Here is a 17,528-nt window from a genome sequence, read left to right on the forward strand (position 1 = left end):
ATGACATAACAATTAAATTATTTATTTATTAATTGGTATTAAAAAAAGTTTTCTATTTATAATTCTTGTCTAATTAGATTTTCTTTAATTAAAAAACTCATAATAAATAGATAAATAGGTAATTTGTGTTAGAGTTTTATAGAAACTCTTTTAAAACCTCTTTTTATATCAATTAGTAAATAATTTTTTTATATTAATAATACTTGTCTAATTAGATTTCCTTTTATTAAAAAACTCATAATAAATAGATAAATAGCTAATTTATGTTAGAATTTTATAGAAACTCTTTAAATATATCTTTGTCTAATGTCATTGAGTTTTATTGAAAATAAAATAGGTAATCTGTGATAGAGTTTTATAAAAATTATTTTATTTTCTTTAAATATATTCTTGTCTAATTAGATTTAGTTTTATTAAGAAACTCATAATAAAAGCTAATTAGTAGCAATCAAACTCTCTATTTTAGTTGTCACCAAATGACATTTCCTCTTTTTATATCAATTAATAAAAAAAAATTTTATATTGATAATAGTTGTCTAATTAGATTTCCTTTTATTAAAAAACTCATAATAAATAGATAAATAGGTAATTTGTGTTCGACTTTTATAGAAATTCTTTAAATATATCTTTGTCTAGTGTGATAGAGTTTTATTAAAAATAAAATAGGTAATTTGTGATAGAGTTTTATAGAAATTATTTTATTTTCTTTAAATATATCGTTGTATAATTAGATTTAAATAAAAACTAATTTGTGATAGCATTTTAGAAAAATTATTTTATTTTATATATCAATGAATAAATATTTTTTATATTATTAATTCTTGTCTAATTAGATTTTCTTTTACTAAAAAATTCATAATAAAACTAATTTGTAAAAAACTCTTTTTATATCAGTCAATAAATATATTTTTTATATAAATAAACAAATACTAAAACTTTTTGGTAGAGCTTCTTAGGCAAAAGGAAATCTAATTATACAAGAATTATTAATATAAAAATAATTTATTAATTGATCTTAGCCAAAAAAATTAGTACCACACTTGATCTTAGTCAAAAGTCTGAGAATGGTTAACGAAAAGGCCAAGAAATGTATAATTAATATTTCTTTAGGTCTATAATTTTATAAGAGACTTTTATGTAATCCTTTATAACTCAAAATCAATGTGGAACAAGAAAAATAAATTTTATTAGGTAATTTGTAATTTGAACTAAACTCTTTAAATTAATTTTTGTAAACTCTTTGCACATTTAATAATAATAGGAAACGGCACGTGCGATGCATGAGTTAAATGTTTTGTAAATAATGTGATAGAGTTTTATAAAAAATAAAACAGCCAATTTGTGGTAGATTTTATAAAAATTATTTTATTTTTTTAAATATATTATTGTTTAATTATATTTTTTTTATTAAAAAACTCATAATAAATAGATAAATAAGTAATATGTGTTAGAATTTAATAGAAATTCTTTTAAAAACTCTTTTTATATCAATTAATAAATATTTTTTTATATTAATAATTCTTATCTAATTATATTTCAATAAATAAATAAATAGGTAATTTGTGTTAGAGTTTTATAGAAACTCTTTTAAAACCCCTTTTTATATCAATTAATAAATAATTTTTTATATTAACAATACTTATTTAATTAGATTTCATTTTATTAAAAAACTCAAAATAAATAGATAAATAGGTAATTTGTATTAGAGTTTTTATATAAAATTTTAAAATATATATTGTCAAATGTATTATAATTTTATTGAAAATAAAATAGGTAATTTGTGGTAGAGTTTTTCTAGTCTAATTAGATTTCGTTTTATTAAAAAACTTATAATAAATAAATAATTTGTGTTAGAGTTTAATAGAAACTGTTTTAAAAACTCTTTTTATATCAATTAATAAATATTTTTAAATGCTAATAATTCTTGTCAAATTAAATTAGCTTTTATGAAAAAAAAAAAAAAAAAAAAAACACTCATAATAAAAGGTAGTTTGTGATAGAGTTTTAGAAAAATTATTTTATTTTTATATCAATTAAAAAATATTTTTTTATATTAATAATTCTTATCTGAATAGAATTTCTTTTATTAAAAAAACTTATAATAAATAAATAAATAGGTAATTTGTATCAGAGTTTAATATAAACTCTTTTAAAAATTCTTTTTATCTCAATTAATAAATATTTTTATTTTAATAATTCTTGTCTAGTTAAATTTACTTTTATTAAAAAATTCATAATAAATATATAAATTGGTAATTTGTATTAGAGTTTTTTATAGAAACTCTTTTGAACCTCTTTTTATATCAATTAATAAATAATTTTTTGTATTAGTAATACTTGTCTAATTAAATTTCTTTTACTAAAAAACTCACAATAAAAAGATAAATAGGTAATTTGTGTTAAAGTTTTATAGAAACTCTTTATTATGTAGATTATAGTTTTTATATTTTTTTATATAAATAAATAAATACTGAAATTCTTTGCACATCTAATAATAGTATAGATACAAACTCTTTTTAATAAATACTGAAACTCTTTGGCAGAGCTTCTATATTTTACTCTGTAATTCTAGATTTCTAGAATTCTCAGTTTCTATACCCCTTCCTCCATGCCTCTATTTGTAAGCTTCTTGAATTAATAGGATTATGACATGTATCCTTTTCTGATAATGACATAATCATAACAGAGCAGGCCGGTTATATTGTGATAATTATCCATAAAAAATAACTATTCTTTTAACATTGAACTAAAAATAAAAGTTTTATATAGAATGTGATTGATATTATTAGATAATTTTGCAATTAATAAATAGTTTTTATTTTAATAATTCTTGTCTAATTAGAATTACTTTTATTAAAAAAAAAACTCATAATAAATAGATAAATAGGTAATTTGTGTTAGAGTTTTATAGAAACTTTTTTAAAACTTCCTTTTATATCAATTAATAAATAATTTTTAATATTAATAATACTTATCTAATTAGATTTTTCCTGTATTAAAAAACTCATAATAAATAGATAAATATGTAATTTGTGTTAGAGTTTTTTAGAAACTCTTTAAATATATCTTTGTCTAGTGTGATAGAGTTTTATTAAAAATAAAATTGTTAATTTGTGATAGAGTTTTATAGAAATTATTTTATTTTCTTTAAATATATCTTTGTCTAATTAGATTGAATTTTATTAAGAAACTCATAATAAAAGCTAATTTGTGGTAAAGTTTTAGAAAAATTATTTTGTTTTATATATCAATTAATAAATATTTTTTTATATTAATAATTATTGTCTAATTAGATTTTCTGTTATTCAAAAATTCATAATAATAAATAGATAAGTAGGTTAGTTTAAATTTTATTATTTAGATTTTAGTTTTTTAAATTTTTTTATATAAAAAAATAAATACTTAAATACTGAAACTCTTTGCACATCTAATAATAGTATAGATAAAAACTCTTTTTATATCAATTAATAAATATTTTTTTTATATAAATAAATAAATACTGAAATTCTGAAATTCTTTAGCATAGTTTCTGTATTTTATTCTAGAATTCTGGATTTTTATAATTTTTAATTCTATACCCCTTCCTCCTTTCTCTTCTATACCCCTTCGTCCTTCCTCCTTCCTCCATGCATCTATTTATAGGCTTTTTGGATTAGTAGAATGATGACATGTGTCCTTTTCTGATAATTATATAATCATAACTGGGCCGGGCTGGTTTTATTGGGATAATTATTCATAAAAAATAACTATTCTTTTTATATTGAGCTAAGAGTTTTATATAGAATGTGATTGATTTTATTAGGTAATTTTTAGAGTTTTATAGAAACTATTTTTACAAAAATTATTTTTATATCAATTAATAAATATTTTTTTATATAAATAAATAAATACTAAAATACTGAAACACATTGCATTATTTTATTAGGTAACTTTTAATTAATAAATATTTTTATTTTAATAATTCTTGTCTAATTCGATTTACTTTTATTAAAAAAAACTCGTAATAAATATATAAATAAGTAATTTGTGTTAGAGTTTTATAGAAACTCTTTTAAAACGTCTTTTTATATCAATTAATAAATAATTTTTTATATTAAAAATACTTGCCTAATTAGATTTCCTTTTATAAAAAAAACTCATAATAAATAGATAAATAAGTTATTTGTGTTAGAGTTTTATAGAAACTTTTCAAATATATATTTGTTTACTGTGATAGAGTTTTATTGAAAATAAAATAGGTAATTTGTAATAGAGTTTTATAAAAATTATTTTATTTATTTTTAAATATATATCCTTGTCTAATTAGATTTAATTTTATTAAGAAACTCATAATACAAGCTAATTTGTGGTTGACTTTTAGAAAAATTATTTTGTTTTATATATCAATTAATAAATATTTTTATATTAGTAATTCTTGTCTAATTAGATTTTCTTTTATTAAAAAATTCATAATAATAAATAGTTAAATAGGTTAATTTATAATTTAATTATGTAGATTTTAGTGTGTTAAATATTTTTTTATATAAATAAATAAATACTTAAACTCTTTGCACATCTAATAATAGCATAGATATAAAAACTCTTTTTATATCAATTAATAAATATTTTTTATATAAATAAATAAATACTGAAATATTAAAACTCTTCGGCAGAGTTTCCGTATTTTACTCTAGAATTCTGAATTTCTAGAATTATCAATTTCTGTACTCCTTCCTCCTTCCCTCTATCTATAAGCTTATTAGATTAATAAGATGACGACATATGTCTTTTTCTGATCATTACATAATCATAATTGGACCAAGCCGGTTATATTGTGAAAAATATCTATAAAAAATAACTATTCTTTTTATATTGAACTAAAAATTAGAGTTTTATATAGAATGTAATTGATTTTATTAGGTAATTTTTAGAGTACTATAGAAACTATTTTTACAAAAACTATTTTTATATTAATTAATAAATATTTTTTTATATAAAGAAATAAATACTGAAACTCTTTAGCAGAGTTTTTGTATGTTATTTTTAAATTTTGGATTTCTAGAATTCTCAATTTCTGTATCCCTTCTTTCTTCCCCCAATTCTCTATTTATAGGCTTGGATTAATAGGATGATGACATGTGTCCTTTTATGATAATTACATAATCATAATTGGGCCGGGCCGGTTATATTGTGATAAATATCCATAAAAAATAACTATTCTTTTTATATTGAACTAAAAATTAGAGTTTTATATAGGATGTGATTGATTTTATTAGATAATTTTGATTGATTTTATTAGGTAATTTTTAGAGTTTTATAGAAACTATTTTTATATCAATTAATAAATATTTTTTTATATAAATAAATAAATACTGAAATACTGAAACACTTTGCATGATTTTATTAGGTAATTTTTAACTAATAAATGTTTTTGATTTTAATAATTCTTTTCTAATTAGATTTACTTTTATTAAAAAAAAAAACTCATAATAAATAGATAAATAGGTAATTTGTGTTAGAGTTTTATAGAAACTCTTTTAAAACCTCTTTTTATATCAATTAATAAATAATTTTTTTATATTAACAATACTTATCTAATTAGAATTCCTTTTATTAAAAAACTCATAATAAATAGATAAATAGGTAATTTGTGTTAGACTTTTATATAAACTCTTTAAATATATCTTTGTCTAGTGTGATATAGTTTTATTCAAAATAAAATAGGTAATTTGTGATAAAGTTTTATATAAATTATTTTATTTTCTTTAAATATATCCTTGTCTAATTAGATTTAATTTTACTAAGAAACTCATAATAAAAGCTAATTTATGGTAGAGTTTTAAAAAAATTATTTCATTTTATATATCAATTAATAAATATTTTTATATTAATAATCCTTGTCTAATTAGATTTTCTTTTATTAAAAATTCATAATAATAAATAGATAAATAGGTTAATTTATGGACCATTTGGTCAAGCATAATTGATTATAGATTGAATTTTAATTTTATTAGGTAATTTTGAGTTTTATAGAATTTATATCAATTAATAAATAAATACTGAAACTCTTTGCACAAAGGCCGAGAAAAGTAGTACTACACTTGATCTTAGTCAAAAGGCCGACCCAAAAAAATTTAGTACTACACTTGATCTTAGCCAAAAGGCCGAGAATGTGTTATTATTATTTCTTTAGCTCTATAGTTTTATAAGAGGCTTTCATGTAATCTTTTTTTACTTAAAACCAATGTGGGACTTTGTAATTTGAATTAATTTTTTTTTTATATTTTGTTAATTTTAATTTTATTAGGTAATTTTGAGTGTTATAGAATTTATATCAATTAATAAATAAATACTGAAATACTGAAACACTGAAACACTTTGCACATTTAATAATAGTATAGATATAAAATAAAAAATAAAATAAATAAAAAATTAGTGCTACACTTGATTTTAGCCAAAAGACTGAGAAAGGTTAGCTAAAAGGCCGACTCAAAAAAAATTTAGTACTACACTTGATCTTAGCCAAAAGGCTGAGAAAGGTGTGATTAATATTTCTTTAGATCCATAATTTTATAAGAGGCTTCTATGTAATCCTTTATAACTCAAAACCAATGTGGGATAAGAAAAATGAATTTTATTAGGTAATTTTTAATTTGAATTAAACTTTTAAATTAATTTTTATAAATTTTATTATGTAATTTGTAATTTGAATTAAGCTCTTTAAATAATTTTTAGGTAATTTTTTGTTTATAAAATATCTTTTTTATTTTAATAAATAAATACTGAAATACTAAAACTCTTTACACATTTAATAATAGTGTAGATTATAGATTATACATTTGCATACATGCAAATATTGTGGATATAATTAATATATTATTGGTTTTTTTTTTTTGAAAGGTAAAGGTAAATTTATTAAATTGGAAAATTTACAATAGCCTGAGAGAGGCTATGGAGAGATTACAAACCCAACCCAAAAGAGCAAGCCCAGCCCAAAGAGTGCAACAAGCACGAGGGAGAAACAACCACCCAGTGGAAGAACAAATCAAATAGAGATAGCATGACTGAATGAATAGCATGACTTAATATATTATTCTTGTGCAGGAAATATGTAATCTTAAAGTTAATGAGCTGTTAAAGACAAGAAAAGATAACAAAATGAGCAATCATGCATGCATTAATATGTCCATTAAAGTGTCTACTTGCATTAAGTGTTAAAACTCATTTGAAGGCTTTAGAAAATTACTAATCCAAATTCTTAACCAAAAAAATTTCTAATCCAATTTAGTGTGGAGTTGAGCAAATGGATGACCATGTGGTCACTTCCATAGAATTTTTTTACTTTCCCTTTCTACCTGGAATTTTGTACAAATGTCACAATTATATGAATACATTTAATGTATATAATATTTCAATCAACTGGATGGAATGTGGAGTTGTTTCACTCTTTATTTCCACCGTCCATTGTGGCAAATATTCTAGCTTGTAGTTTCAGTTTTTGCTCTAAAGAGGATGCGTTGGTTTAGGGCGACGAGTCTAATGGTCAGTTCTCTGTTAAATTTGCCTATTACTTGGCTAACCGCATGACAAAATTTCCTAATTCCCTTTTGTTCGACAATTCTCCAGTTGATTCTACTCACATTAATGGATGGTGTCGTCTATGGCAATGTACCGTTCCCCCCTAAAATCCCGCTTTTTTTGTGGAAATGTTGTCAATTTGCTCTTTCGGTGCGTAGTCTTCTCCAGTTGCATGGTATGAAGGTGGAGCTTATGTGTCCTCGGTGTGGTTTGGGCGAGGAATCTATTGAGCATTTGTTTTTTCAGTGCCCTCAATCTGTTCATGTTTGGAAATTATCACCATTGCGATTGGATTTTATGTCTAACCCTCCAGGGTCTTTTAAGTAATGGTAGATGCATTTGTTAAACCAATGGGGCAGGGTACTGTTAACCAGAATTTGCTTCTTTGGATAGCTTTTTGTTGTTGGGGTTTTTGGAAAGTGCGTAATAGGTTTCTTTTTGAAGGTGAGTTGTTCTCTCCTTTACGCATTGTTTCCTGTTTCTTCTAAAGTTTGGGAAGTTAAGGACTGCTTCGCCTCTTCTGACCAGTCTTTGGCGTCTTTTTCAGGGGGAAAGGATCCCAATATGCCCGTTCATTCGTCCTCTTCCCATTGGTTGCCCTCTCTTGTGGGTATGGTTAAATGTAATGTGGATGCATCATTTTCCTTACCGAACCGGGTTGGTGGTGGAGGGGCTGTTTTCTGAAACTCCCAGGGTCAGATTATGCAGTCGGTGGTTTTTTCTCCTTTTAGTTCGTCTTTTGCAGGCCGAGGCTATCTTTCTTTGTAAAGCAGTCTTGTGGGCTATATCTCAGTGTTATGATAAGGTTTGGTTTGAATGTGATTCGTTGCTGGTGGTTCAGGCGGTAAATGGTGGGGATGGTGGTCTGGTTAAGATTCATTCTCTTTCTTTTGATGTGCAAGTGTTGTTGGAGCGGTTTTCCTATTCTTGTCTTAGTCATGTCCGACGGCATGGCAATGGAGTAGCTCATGCGCTTGCCAAGCTTTCTTGGCCTCATATTACGAGTGATGTTGCTCTTACTCATATTCCTGCTGATATTTTGGATTTGGCAGCAAAAGATTGTATCTGTTGATCTTGTTGAAAAGATTGTATCTGTTGATCTTGTTGCTGTTTGCTTGCCAGGACAAAAAAAAAAAAAAAATGTATATAGTATTGTTACCTTAAACATAGTTCACCAATCAGTTTCCTTGACAGCTTTTGCTTTGTGACTTGCACATTTAGAATTTTTGATCTATATGCACTTGTGCAAATTTATTTAGCATCTACATTTGTGTGATCCTACTTGTCATGACGATTTGGTGCAAAAAATTGCTAAAATGTATGCTGCTTTCATTGACCAACCTCTCGAAAAAGTGCAACAGTACACAATAGTGCAACTGGTCATGGATTTATATAGTAATTCAATGATGTACAATAATTTTTTTTTAAAAAAATGGTCACTTAAGGCACATGACCCCCCGAGCATGAATATAAAAAGCATTAAAAATGTACAATCATAAAAGACCTCCAAACTTTAATAAAAAGGAATAATATCAAATTAAACTGGTCATCAATGAAAGTATGTATACTCACAGGAAAAATTGATTAATTAATATGAACTTGTAAGTTGATTCTCGCTCAAAAAATTCCTCAGTGAAAGAAGTAAGGCATCAAACTGTTAGACCAAGAGGGGGGTGAATTGGTCTGTTTAACAATTTTCTTGTTAATCAATCCAAACCAAACAAACAAATATGAGGCACATAACACAAGGTATATAAGGAAACCCTTTCAATAGGGAAAAACATTGGTTTTTGGACTCAGCCAATAAATCATCCACTAGCTGCAAGTACTTTGTTACACACTCAGCTGTCTCACTCTCTGTACATACCTTGTACTAGTAAAGACACTAGTTTTCATAACCAATACTCACACACTAGCTCACTAATGTGCACACATGCACTCCCCCTGTCCTAAGCAACATTACTTGGACTCTAAAGCTCTCAATAGCTTAATCAACAATGGGATGAGGTATCAATGCTGATAAGCGCTGAAAAGTACATATTTAAACCCCTTAAGCTTGAGTATTCGAGGACCTTTATCTATCTTATTTTCCTGTTTTAGTACTTATTTGTGTTTTTGTCTATTTTAGGTCAATAATGTTAAAATGGGCTAAAAATGGTTTCTTAAGGCCTTTTTGGAGTCAAACTAAGTCTTAGTGATGATCCGGAGCAAAAAGAGGATGATTTGGAGCAAAAAGAGGCTGATGCTGAAAATCTGCCACGTTGGATCCATCCAACTCTCAAGTTGGATCCATCCAACTTTCTGAGAAAAGTTGGATCGATCGAAAATCAAAGTTGGATCGATCGAACTTTTGTTGGCAGCGAGCTGTCTTATTCCGTGCGCACCCAAAAGTCCACCTATCATATAGTACGGGATTAGATATTTTTGGGCTTATATTCCTGACTTAATGACTAAGAAAATGACCTTCTATATAAAGGGAAGTGACCCATTTTGTAAAGAAACTTTTTATCTTTTTATTTTTACATTGTATTTTTTATTTCTCTCTCTAGCAAAGTTAGATATTAGGGTTAGAAGAAAAGAGGGAAGTGGAGGCACATCTCAAGATCCATCTCTAGACCACTTTCTCTCTCCATCTCTAAAGCTTTAAAGAAGAATAAAAAGAAGAGGAAGAAGAAGATGGAGCCATATTTAGAGCTTGATTTCATGACCACATCTACCTCCTCTATGATTGGCTAGATCTACACTTAGGGCTTGGATGAGCCCTAAGTCTTGTGTAATCTAAACTATTGTATTTCTATTTTTGGGGATTTATACATATTGTTGTGATTAGTGTTCTAGGCTTGTAAATTTAATGAATCTTGATATATTTCTATGATTTCTATAGTTTAATTCTTCCTATTAATTCTCTAGTTTATTTACATGTCTATATGTGATTAAATTGGAAATTATTTCTCACATGATTCATATGGTTTAATTCTTCTTATTGATTCTCTACTTTAATTACATGTTGTCTTATGTGTGATTATTTGGGAAATAATCTCTACACTAGTTTTTCTATATTAATTGCATGGCTATGTGTGGTTGATTAAAAATCTAGTGATGGCTAAACATAGGGTTTCATTGAATGGGTTTGTCAATCAATTTGATGGTTTATACTTATGCTTGATAGGTTGTTCTACAATTTAATTCATGCTTGTAGGTAGGTAGACAATTTATGCTTGCTTAGATATTCCATGGCTTATTATTGCAAATTCCATGATTCTCTAGATTGATGTGTGCTACAATTGTTGCTACTTAGATAGGTAATGTTTAAAATTGATGGGTTGTGCTACACTTAGTTTAGGTAGACAATTCATACATAGATTAGATGGTCCATGTTTAATATTGCAATTGGTAGTCGCATTTTGTTCACAACAATGTATTACCCATTAATGGAAATCAAGTGGTTAATTATATGAGCTTAGTGGTGATTCCAACACCCTAAGACCTCTCTTCATATATCTTAAATCCCTATCTCTAACTAGTTTACTTTACTTGCATTTTAATTTCATTGCACCTTTGTTTAATCAAACCAATCTCTCTCTTTGCAATCTTGTGATACATTAGAGTTAAAGTTAAATTTCAACACGTATAATCCCTTGTGACAATCCCTACTCACTCTTGCTACTTTAGTAGTAGTGTTGGTAGTGGATTTTATAAATTTAAACTTGACCCAAAAGGCTTTTCTTAAACCGCACATTCACTACATCAATTTAGTGTATATCAAGCGGCCGTCATCAAATTTTGGCGCCATTGCCGGGGATTAACGGTTTTGTTGGAATTAAACTAGACAATAGTGTTCATTTGATTGCTTCTATTTTTCTTTTATTTTCCATTATATATTATTTTCTCTTGTTCTCATTATTATTTGTTCAATTAGGTACTTGACTACAATGAAGGTAAGCTTTGGAACTTGAAGCACTAATTGGAGCTCAAAGCTAAAATTAAAATTTGAAGTTGCCTAAGGACCGTTGTGAGCAATTCTTGGAACTCTTGTATTTTAATTATTTTACTTCTTTGAATGCTTGTGATAGCCCTTGTTGAGGCTCATTTTATTGCTTTATCTTTGTCCAAGCATAGGCCCTTGTTGAGGCCATTATTTGTTGCATTTGGATTTTAATTGTGAATGGAGGAATTGTTTGATCCAAGTTTGGGGGGAAATTATATCCCTTCACCTTATGCTCCTCTATCACATTTTAATCCTTATGAGATTGAGTCCAATTTATTTCATGCATCATCTTATTATGGACTTGATCACTCATTTAATCCTTCTTATGACTATTGCCCTCCACCACCATTTTATGAAGAACCAAATTCACCACCTTCTAGGTATTCACCCGGATTTGAAGAAAAAGTATTAACTTTACTTGATGTGCATATTTCACAAACTCCACTTATTGATTCTCATTCTCAAACTTTAGCCAATCTTGAAGCTAAAGTTGAGCAAATTGCAAGTACTCTTTCTCGTCAAGAGGAGGAGGAAGAGACAAATGAAAAAATGGCAAGAACTTCAATGTATATAGATGAGGATGATGAGAGTGAAGAGGATGAAACAAGTGAGCTAATGCCTAGCACTCTATCTTGTATAGAGGAGGAAATGGCAAGTGAGTTAGTGGCTAATCCAATAGATCATAACATGATTAATGAGGACTTTCCTTGTTTTGATTATGATTTTATCTCGGACATTGCTACTCTAGAGAGTGAGGAGATGTTGACCACACTTGAGGTAGGAGAGAATGAGGAGGAACTTGTTGAAGAGGGCCTTCCTTCTATTATCTCCAAAGACCCCTTTGAGACATGCCTTTTTGAAATATATAAAAATTGTGGTTTTGACTTTGAAAGCTCCAAAAATGAAGTGAACTCTCTAATGGACTCCTTAGCTAATTTGGAAGGTGAGGAGATGGTTATTTTTGAGGAGGAGAAGAGGGATGAAGAGAAGGTGTTTCTTAATATTCCAAATGAGTCTTTGAAAGACATTGACTTGCCAATTCACATAGGAAGTGACTCTTTGAATACACTTCAAGAGCACAAAAATGAGGGAAGGCTAACCATGATTGATTTTGTTTTTAAGACCGTGGATGAAAGGAACAAAATCATCTCTTTCATTTCTTTTCAAGTCATTCTTTTGGAGGATGATTTCATTGTTGTAAGTGGGACATTAAATGAGAAAAAGTGAAAAGAGGATCAATAAGGATGTTTTATATCCGGTTTTTGATTATTTTGATTAGTGAGTTTGCCCAACGTCTTGTTAGAGACGTTAAACATTAGTATTCTTAGAGTTTTCAACTCTATTCCTCTCCTATTTCTTTTTATTATTTTATTATTATTATTATTTTTTTGTTTTTGTGTACATTCTTCTATCCATTTTTCAATCTCTATTTTTGTTACCATCATTGGGGCTTAGCATAGGATTTTCTGTACTTTCATGTTGAAAATTGAGCATTTTGCATAAGTTCGATCGATCTCAAATGAGAGTTCGATCGATCGAACTTCATACATGCATCAAACCTGCATCCAAATCACTCCCTGTCTCATCGATCCAAAAAAATCTTCAGATCTCAGTTCTCAGTTAGATCGATCAGAAGACCTTCAATCGATCCAAATATCAAGTTCGATTGATCTGTAGTTTCAACACTTAGAAAAATTTTGAGCCTGCATATTTCAGCTCTCTGTCAGATCGATCGAAAACATTCCTAGATCAATCTAAAGTTCTTTGATTGATCCAACTTCATTATTGGATCGATCGAGATTCTAGACTTAGAAAAATTTTCAAAGCACTGCAAATTTCATACTCTCTATCCCATCGTGCGAGCATAGATCGATCATGGTGTGATCGATCCAAGTCAAGATCGATCACAGCTTTGTTCCTTTGAATTTTTGACTTTTTCTTCTTTCTATTTTTATTTTATTTTGTTTTTCATCTTCTTTGACTTTTGCTATTTCTTTTATTTTATTTACTCTCTTTTCTCTTATAAAAAAAAAAAAAGTTTTAAAATTTGTTAAAAATACAAAAATATTTTTGTTTATTTTATTTTATTTTCGAAAACTTCAAAAAGATTTTTATTTTATTTTATTTTCATTTTTACTTTCAAGATTTATTTTTATTTCAAACTTTTTTTTTTTTTTTAAAAAAAAAAAATCCCAAAAATATTTTTCTTTTATTTCCTTTTATCTTATTTCCAAAAAAAATCCAAAAATATTTTGTTTAACTTTAATTTTTAATTTTTAATTTTTTTTAAAAAAAATGATTTTTCAATGTACCATTCCGTTTTGCTAGAGACGTTAAACTTAGCACCCATATGACACATTGTGTCTTTATCTCTTGTTTCATACATGTTCATTTTCATTTTTATTTCTTTATTTTTCTTGCATTTTGTTTCATTGTACATACTTTCTTTAAAAAAAATAAATAAATAAAAAAATAAATTTTTGCATCCCTTATTTCCTTGCATTTTCATTTCTTGCATGTTTATTTGTTTTATTTTTCTGTATGTGTACATATTTGTTATGTTATAAAAAAAATGAAAAACAAAAAGTAAGAAAATTTTGTATATACTTGCATTGTACATATTGTTTTTCATTTTTTGCATTGTACATATTTTTTCATTGCATTTTACCTTCTTTATTTTTCTTTTTATATTTTGTTCATGCATTTTATTCTTTGTTTTTCTTACATTTCTTACTTTATGATTTATATTGGGCTTGATCTCATATCTCTCTTTCATCTTGTGCTATATTGCCTTAGAATGCTTGATTTACTTATCTTATCCCATTTGATATTTGATGTGAGTTTGCTAGTATGGTTATTCAAGTAGGTTGTTGATTCCAAGTTTGGGGGGAGATGTCTTTCGAATTGGATCATGGCCGAGCTTTATGTCTTTATCATCACAGTATACTCTTTCCATCTTTTCCATTGTTCTCATTGCACATTGAGGACAATGTGCGGTTTAAGTTTGGGGGTAAGGTGTCTTTTTGCATTCTACTTAAAGTTGAACTTTAAATGCATGATTGAGATTTGAGATCCATATTACCGATGATTTTGATCTTTTGAGGACTATATTGTTTAAAATTTAAAAATTGCTTGATTTAAGAGTCCAATACTCCTTATATGCCGTGTGGATGCCATTTAGGAGTAAATTTTTCGAAAGATTGATATCTTGCTTGCACTTGTGGTCCACATCATCTTGATCTTGTGATTGTTTTGAGATTCACTCTAGTATTCTACACTAGCACATGTGCACACTAGTATTCATTTGTGGGGTACATACTTTGTTGATTATTGAATTGGTTATATCCCAATTGGGCTAGTAGTGCATTGAAAGCTTTCATTCTTGATAAAGGTGGATAACAACCTCTTTTCACTAAGTAGCCGGGATTATAGCCTCATCAAGTACTGAATTTCTCGCGCCGAAAGGTGGAGGGTCCAAACTCTAGGTTAATAATTGAACTTGCTTAAAAAAAAAAAAAAAAAAGCAATAAAAATTGAGGACTTCTCCCAAATGGTGAGAAGTGTGAAATGATTAGATGGAGGTTGTCTTGATTTGTAGCCTAGTTGATTTGAGCTTGTAAGTCCATTGGGGTGTTTGAATGCTTAATGCTCTAAAGCCGTCTGGTTTGGGAGTCATTGACCTAACGCTCGACCTCATGAATCGCTAGAAAGCTTAATAGATCAACACATTACACCATGCTTCCATCTTTGATCCTATTAAAAAAAAAAAAAAAAAAAATTGAGTGAAAAGAATAAGCACACCTAGAACAATAAAGCTTTAATAAAAGGTCCACTTTTTGTCTTGATAATCGGTACGAGATTTGTGTGCTAGTTTGAGGGTAAGGATGTGATTAATTCTTTAGTTGGCTAAGATAGCAACATATTTGATGCCGGTCCACTCAAAAAGGATTCTAGAGTTGTTTTGATTTGCATGATCATTGTCTTGATGTGTGGAGGACCATACTTGCTTGCTTGATGTTGAGATTTTGGGAGATTGCTTCGAAATGTTTGAAAAATTGCATACTTGAGGTAGTTTTCTCCCAATGCTTGTTTGCAATATTAGTGCCTCTTTTGTGATAATAAGCTTACTGTTTGTGGGTATCATTTCTAGAAACCCTCACGAGACTTCACTCATCCACTAGGGGTAACCTAGGGGTTTAAAAGGCTTGTTGCATGTGCTAAGTGCAATCGTGTTCCCTACGAAAGTGGTGTTATCCATTTATTGCTTTCTAGTTCACAATTGTTTAGTTGTTCATTTCATTTCTTTACTTCGTAGTTCATTGCTAGGGACTAGTAATATTTAAGTTTGGAGGTGTGATAAGCGCTGAAAAGTACACATTTAAACCCTTTAAGCTTAAGTATTCAAGGACCTTTATCTATCTTATTTTTCCGTTTTAATACTTATTTGTGTTTTTGTCTATTTCAGGTCAATAATGTTAAAATGGGCTAAAAATGGTTTCTTAAGGCCTTTTTGGAGTCAAACTAAGTCTTAGTGATGATCCGGAACAAAAAGAGGATGATTTGGAGCAAAAAGAGGCTGATGCTAAAAATCTGCCAAGTTGGATCCATCTAACTTTCTGAGAAAAGTTGGATCGATCGAAAATCAAAGTTGGATTGATCCAACTTTTTAAAAAAATTGGATAGATCGAAAATCAAAGTTGGGTCGATCGAACTTTTGCTGGCAGCGAGCTGTCTTATTCCGTGTGCGCCCAAAAGTCCACCTATCACATAGTACGGGATTAGATATTTTTGGGCCTATATTCCTGACTTAATGACTAAGAAAAGGACCTTCAATATAAAGGGAAGTGACCCATTTTGTGAAGAAACTTTTTATCTTTTTATTTTTACATTGTATTTTTTATTTCTCTCTCTAGCAAAGTTAAAGATTAGGGTTGAAAGAAAAGAGGGAAGTGGAGGCACATTTCAAGATCCATCTATAGACTACTCTCTCTCTCCATCTCTAGAGCTTCAAAGAAGAAGAAGAAGAAGAGGAAGAAGAGGAAGAAGAAGATGGAGCCATATTTGGAGCTTGATTTCATGACCACATCTACCTACTCCATGATTGGCTACATCTACACTTAGGGCTTGGATGAGCCCTAAGTCTTGTGTAATCTAAACCCTTGTATTTCTAGTTTTGGGTTTATATATATTGTTGTGATTAGTGTTCTAGCCTTGTGAATTTAATGAATCTTGGTATATTTCTATGATTTCTATAGTTTAATTCTTCTTATTAATTCTCTAGTTTATTTACATGTCTATGTGTGATTAAATTGGGAATTATGCCTCACATGATTCATATGGTTTAATTCTTCCTATTGATTCTCTATTTAATTGCATGTTGTCTTATGTGTGATTATTTGGGAATTAATCTCTACACTAGTTTTTCTATATTAAATTCTATGTGTGGTTGATTGAAAATCTAGTGATGGCTAAGCATGGGGTTTCATTGAATGGGTTTGTCAATTAATTTGATGGTTTATACTTATGCTTGATGGGTTGTTCTATAATTTAATTCATGCTTGTAGGTAGGTAGACAATCTATGCTTGCTTAGATATTCCATGGCTTATTATTGCAAATTCCATGATTCTCTAGATTAATGTGTGCTACAATTGTTGCTACTTAGATAGGTCATGCTTAAAATTGATGGGTTGTGCTACACTTAGTTTAGGTAGACAATTCATACATAAATTAGATGGTCCATGCTTAATATTGCAATTGGTAGTCTCATTTTGTTCACAACAATGTATTCCCCATTAATGGAAAGCAAGTGGTTAATTACATGAGCTTAGTGGTGATTCCAACACCCTAAGACCTCTCTTCATATCTCTTAAATCCCTATCTCTAACTAGTTTACTATACTTGCATTTTAATTTCATTGCACCTTAGTTTAATCAAACCAATCTCTCTCTTTGCAATCTTGTGATACATTCGAGTCAAAGTTAA

At 28.0% G+C, this 17,528-nt stretch overlaps 1 protein-coding gene across 1 annotated transcript; it reads left to right on the forward strand.

Annotated features, from left to right (window-relative positions):
* Positions 1 to 7,883: 7,883 nt before the first annotated feature.
* Positions 7,884 to 8,629, forward strand: LOC132270421 (uncharacterized). The gene is made up of 3 exons (XM_059771602.1): positions 7,884 to 8,001; positions 8,105 to 8,214; positions 8,303 to 8,629. The coding sequence occupies exons 1-3, from the start codon at positions 7,884 to 7,886 to the stop codon at positions 8,627 to 8,629; spliced, it is 555 nt and encodes a 184-aa protein (XP_059627585.1).
* Positions 8,630 to 17,528: the final 8,899 nt, after the last annotated feature.

The sequence above is a fragment of the Cornus florida genome, unplaced genomic scaffold (genome assembly GCF_030987335.1).
Source record: "Cornus florida cultivar Cherokee Brave unplaced genomic scaffold, ASM3098733v1 CherokeeBrave_3.0.0_Hap2_Chr08, whole genome shotgun sequence".
In the NCBI taxonomy this organism is placed as follows: Eukaryota; Viridiplantae; Streptophyta; class Magnoliopsida; order Cornales; family Cornaceae; genus Cornus; species Cornus florida.

What these genes read in the sequence shown, in the direction of transcription:
- LOC132270421 (XM_059771602.1), top strand. Translation starts at nt 7,884, where the DNA reads ATGGTAGATGCATTTGTTAAACCAATGGGGCAGGGTACTGTTAACCAG. An exon ending in TAATAGGTTTCTTTTTGAAG is followed by an intron (nt 8,002 to 8,104) that starts GTGAGTTGTTCT and finishes CGTCTTTTTCAG; the next exon opens with GGGGAAAGGATCCCAATATG. An exon ending in CATTTTCCTTACCGAACCGG is followed by an intron (nt 8,215 to 8,302) that starts GTTGGTGGTGGA and finishes CGTCTTTTGCAG; the next exon opens with GCCGAGGCTATCTTTCTTTG.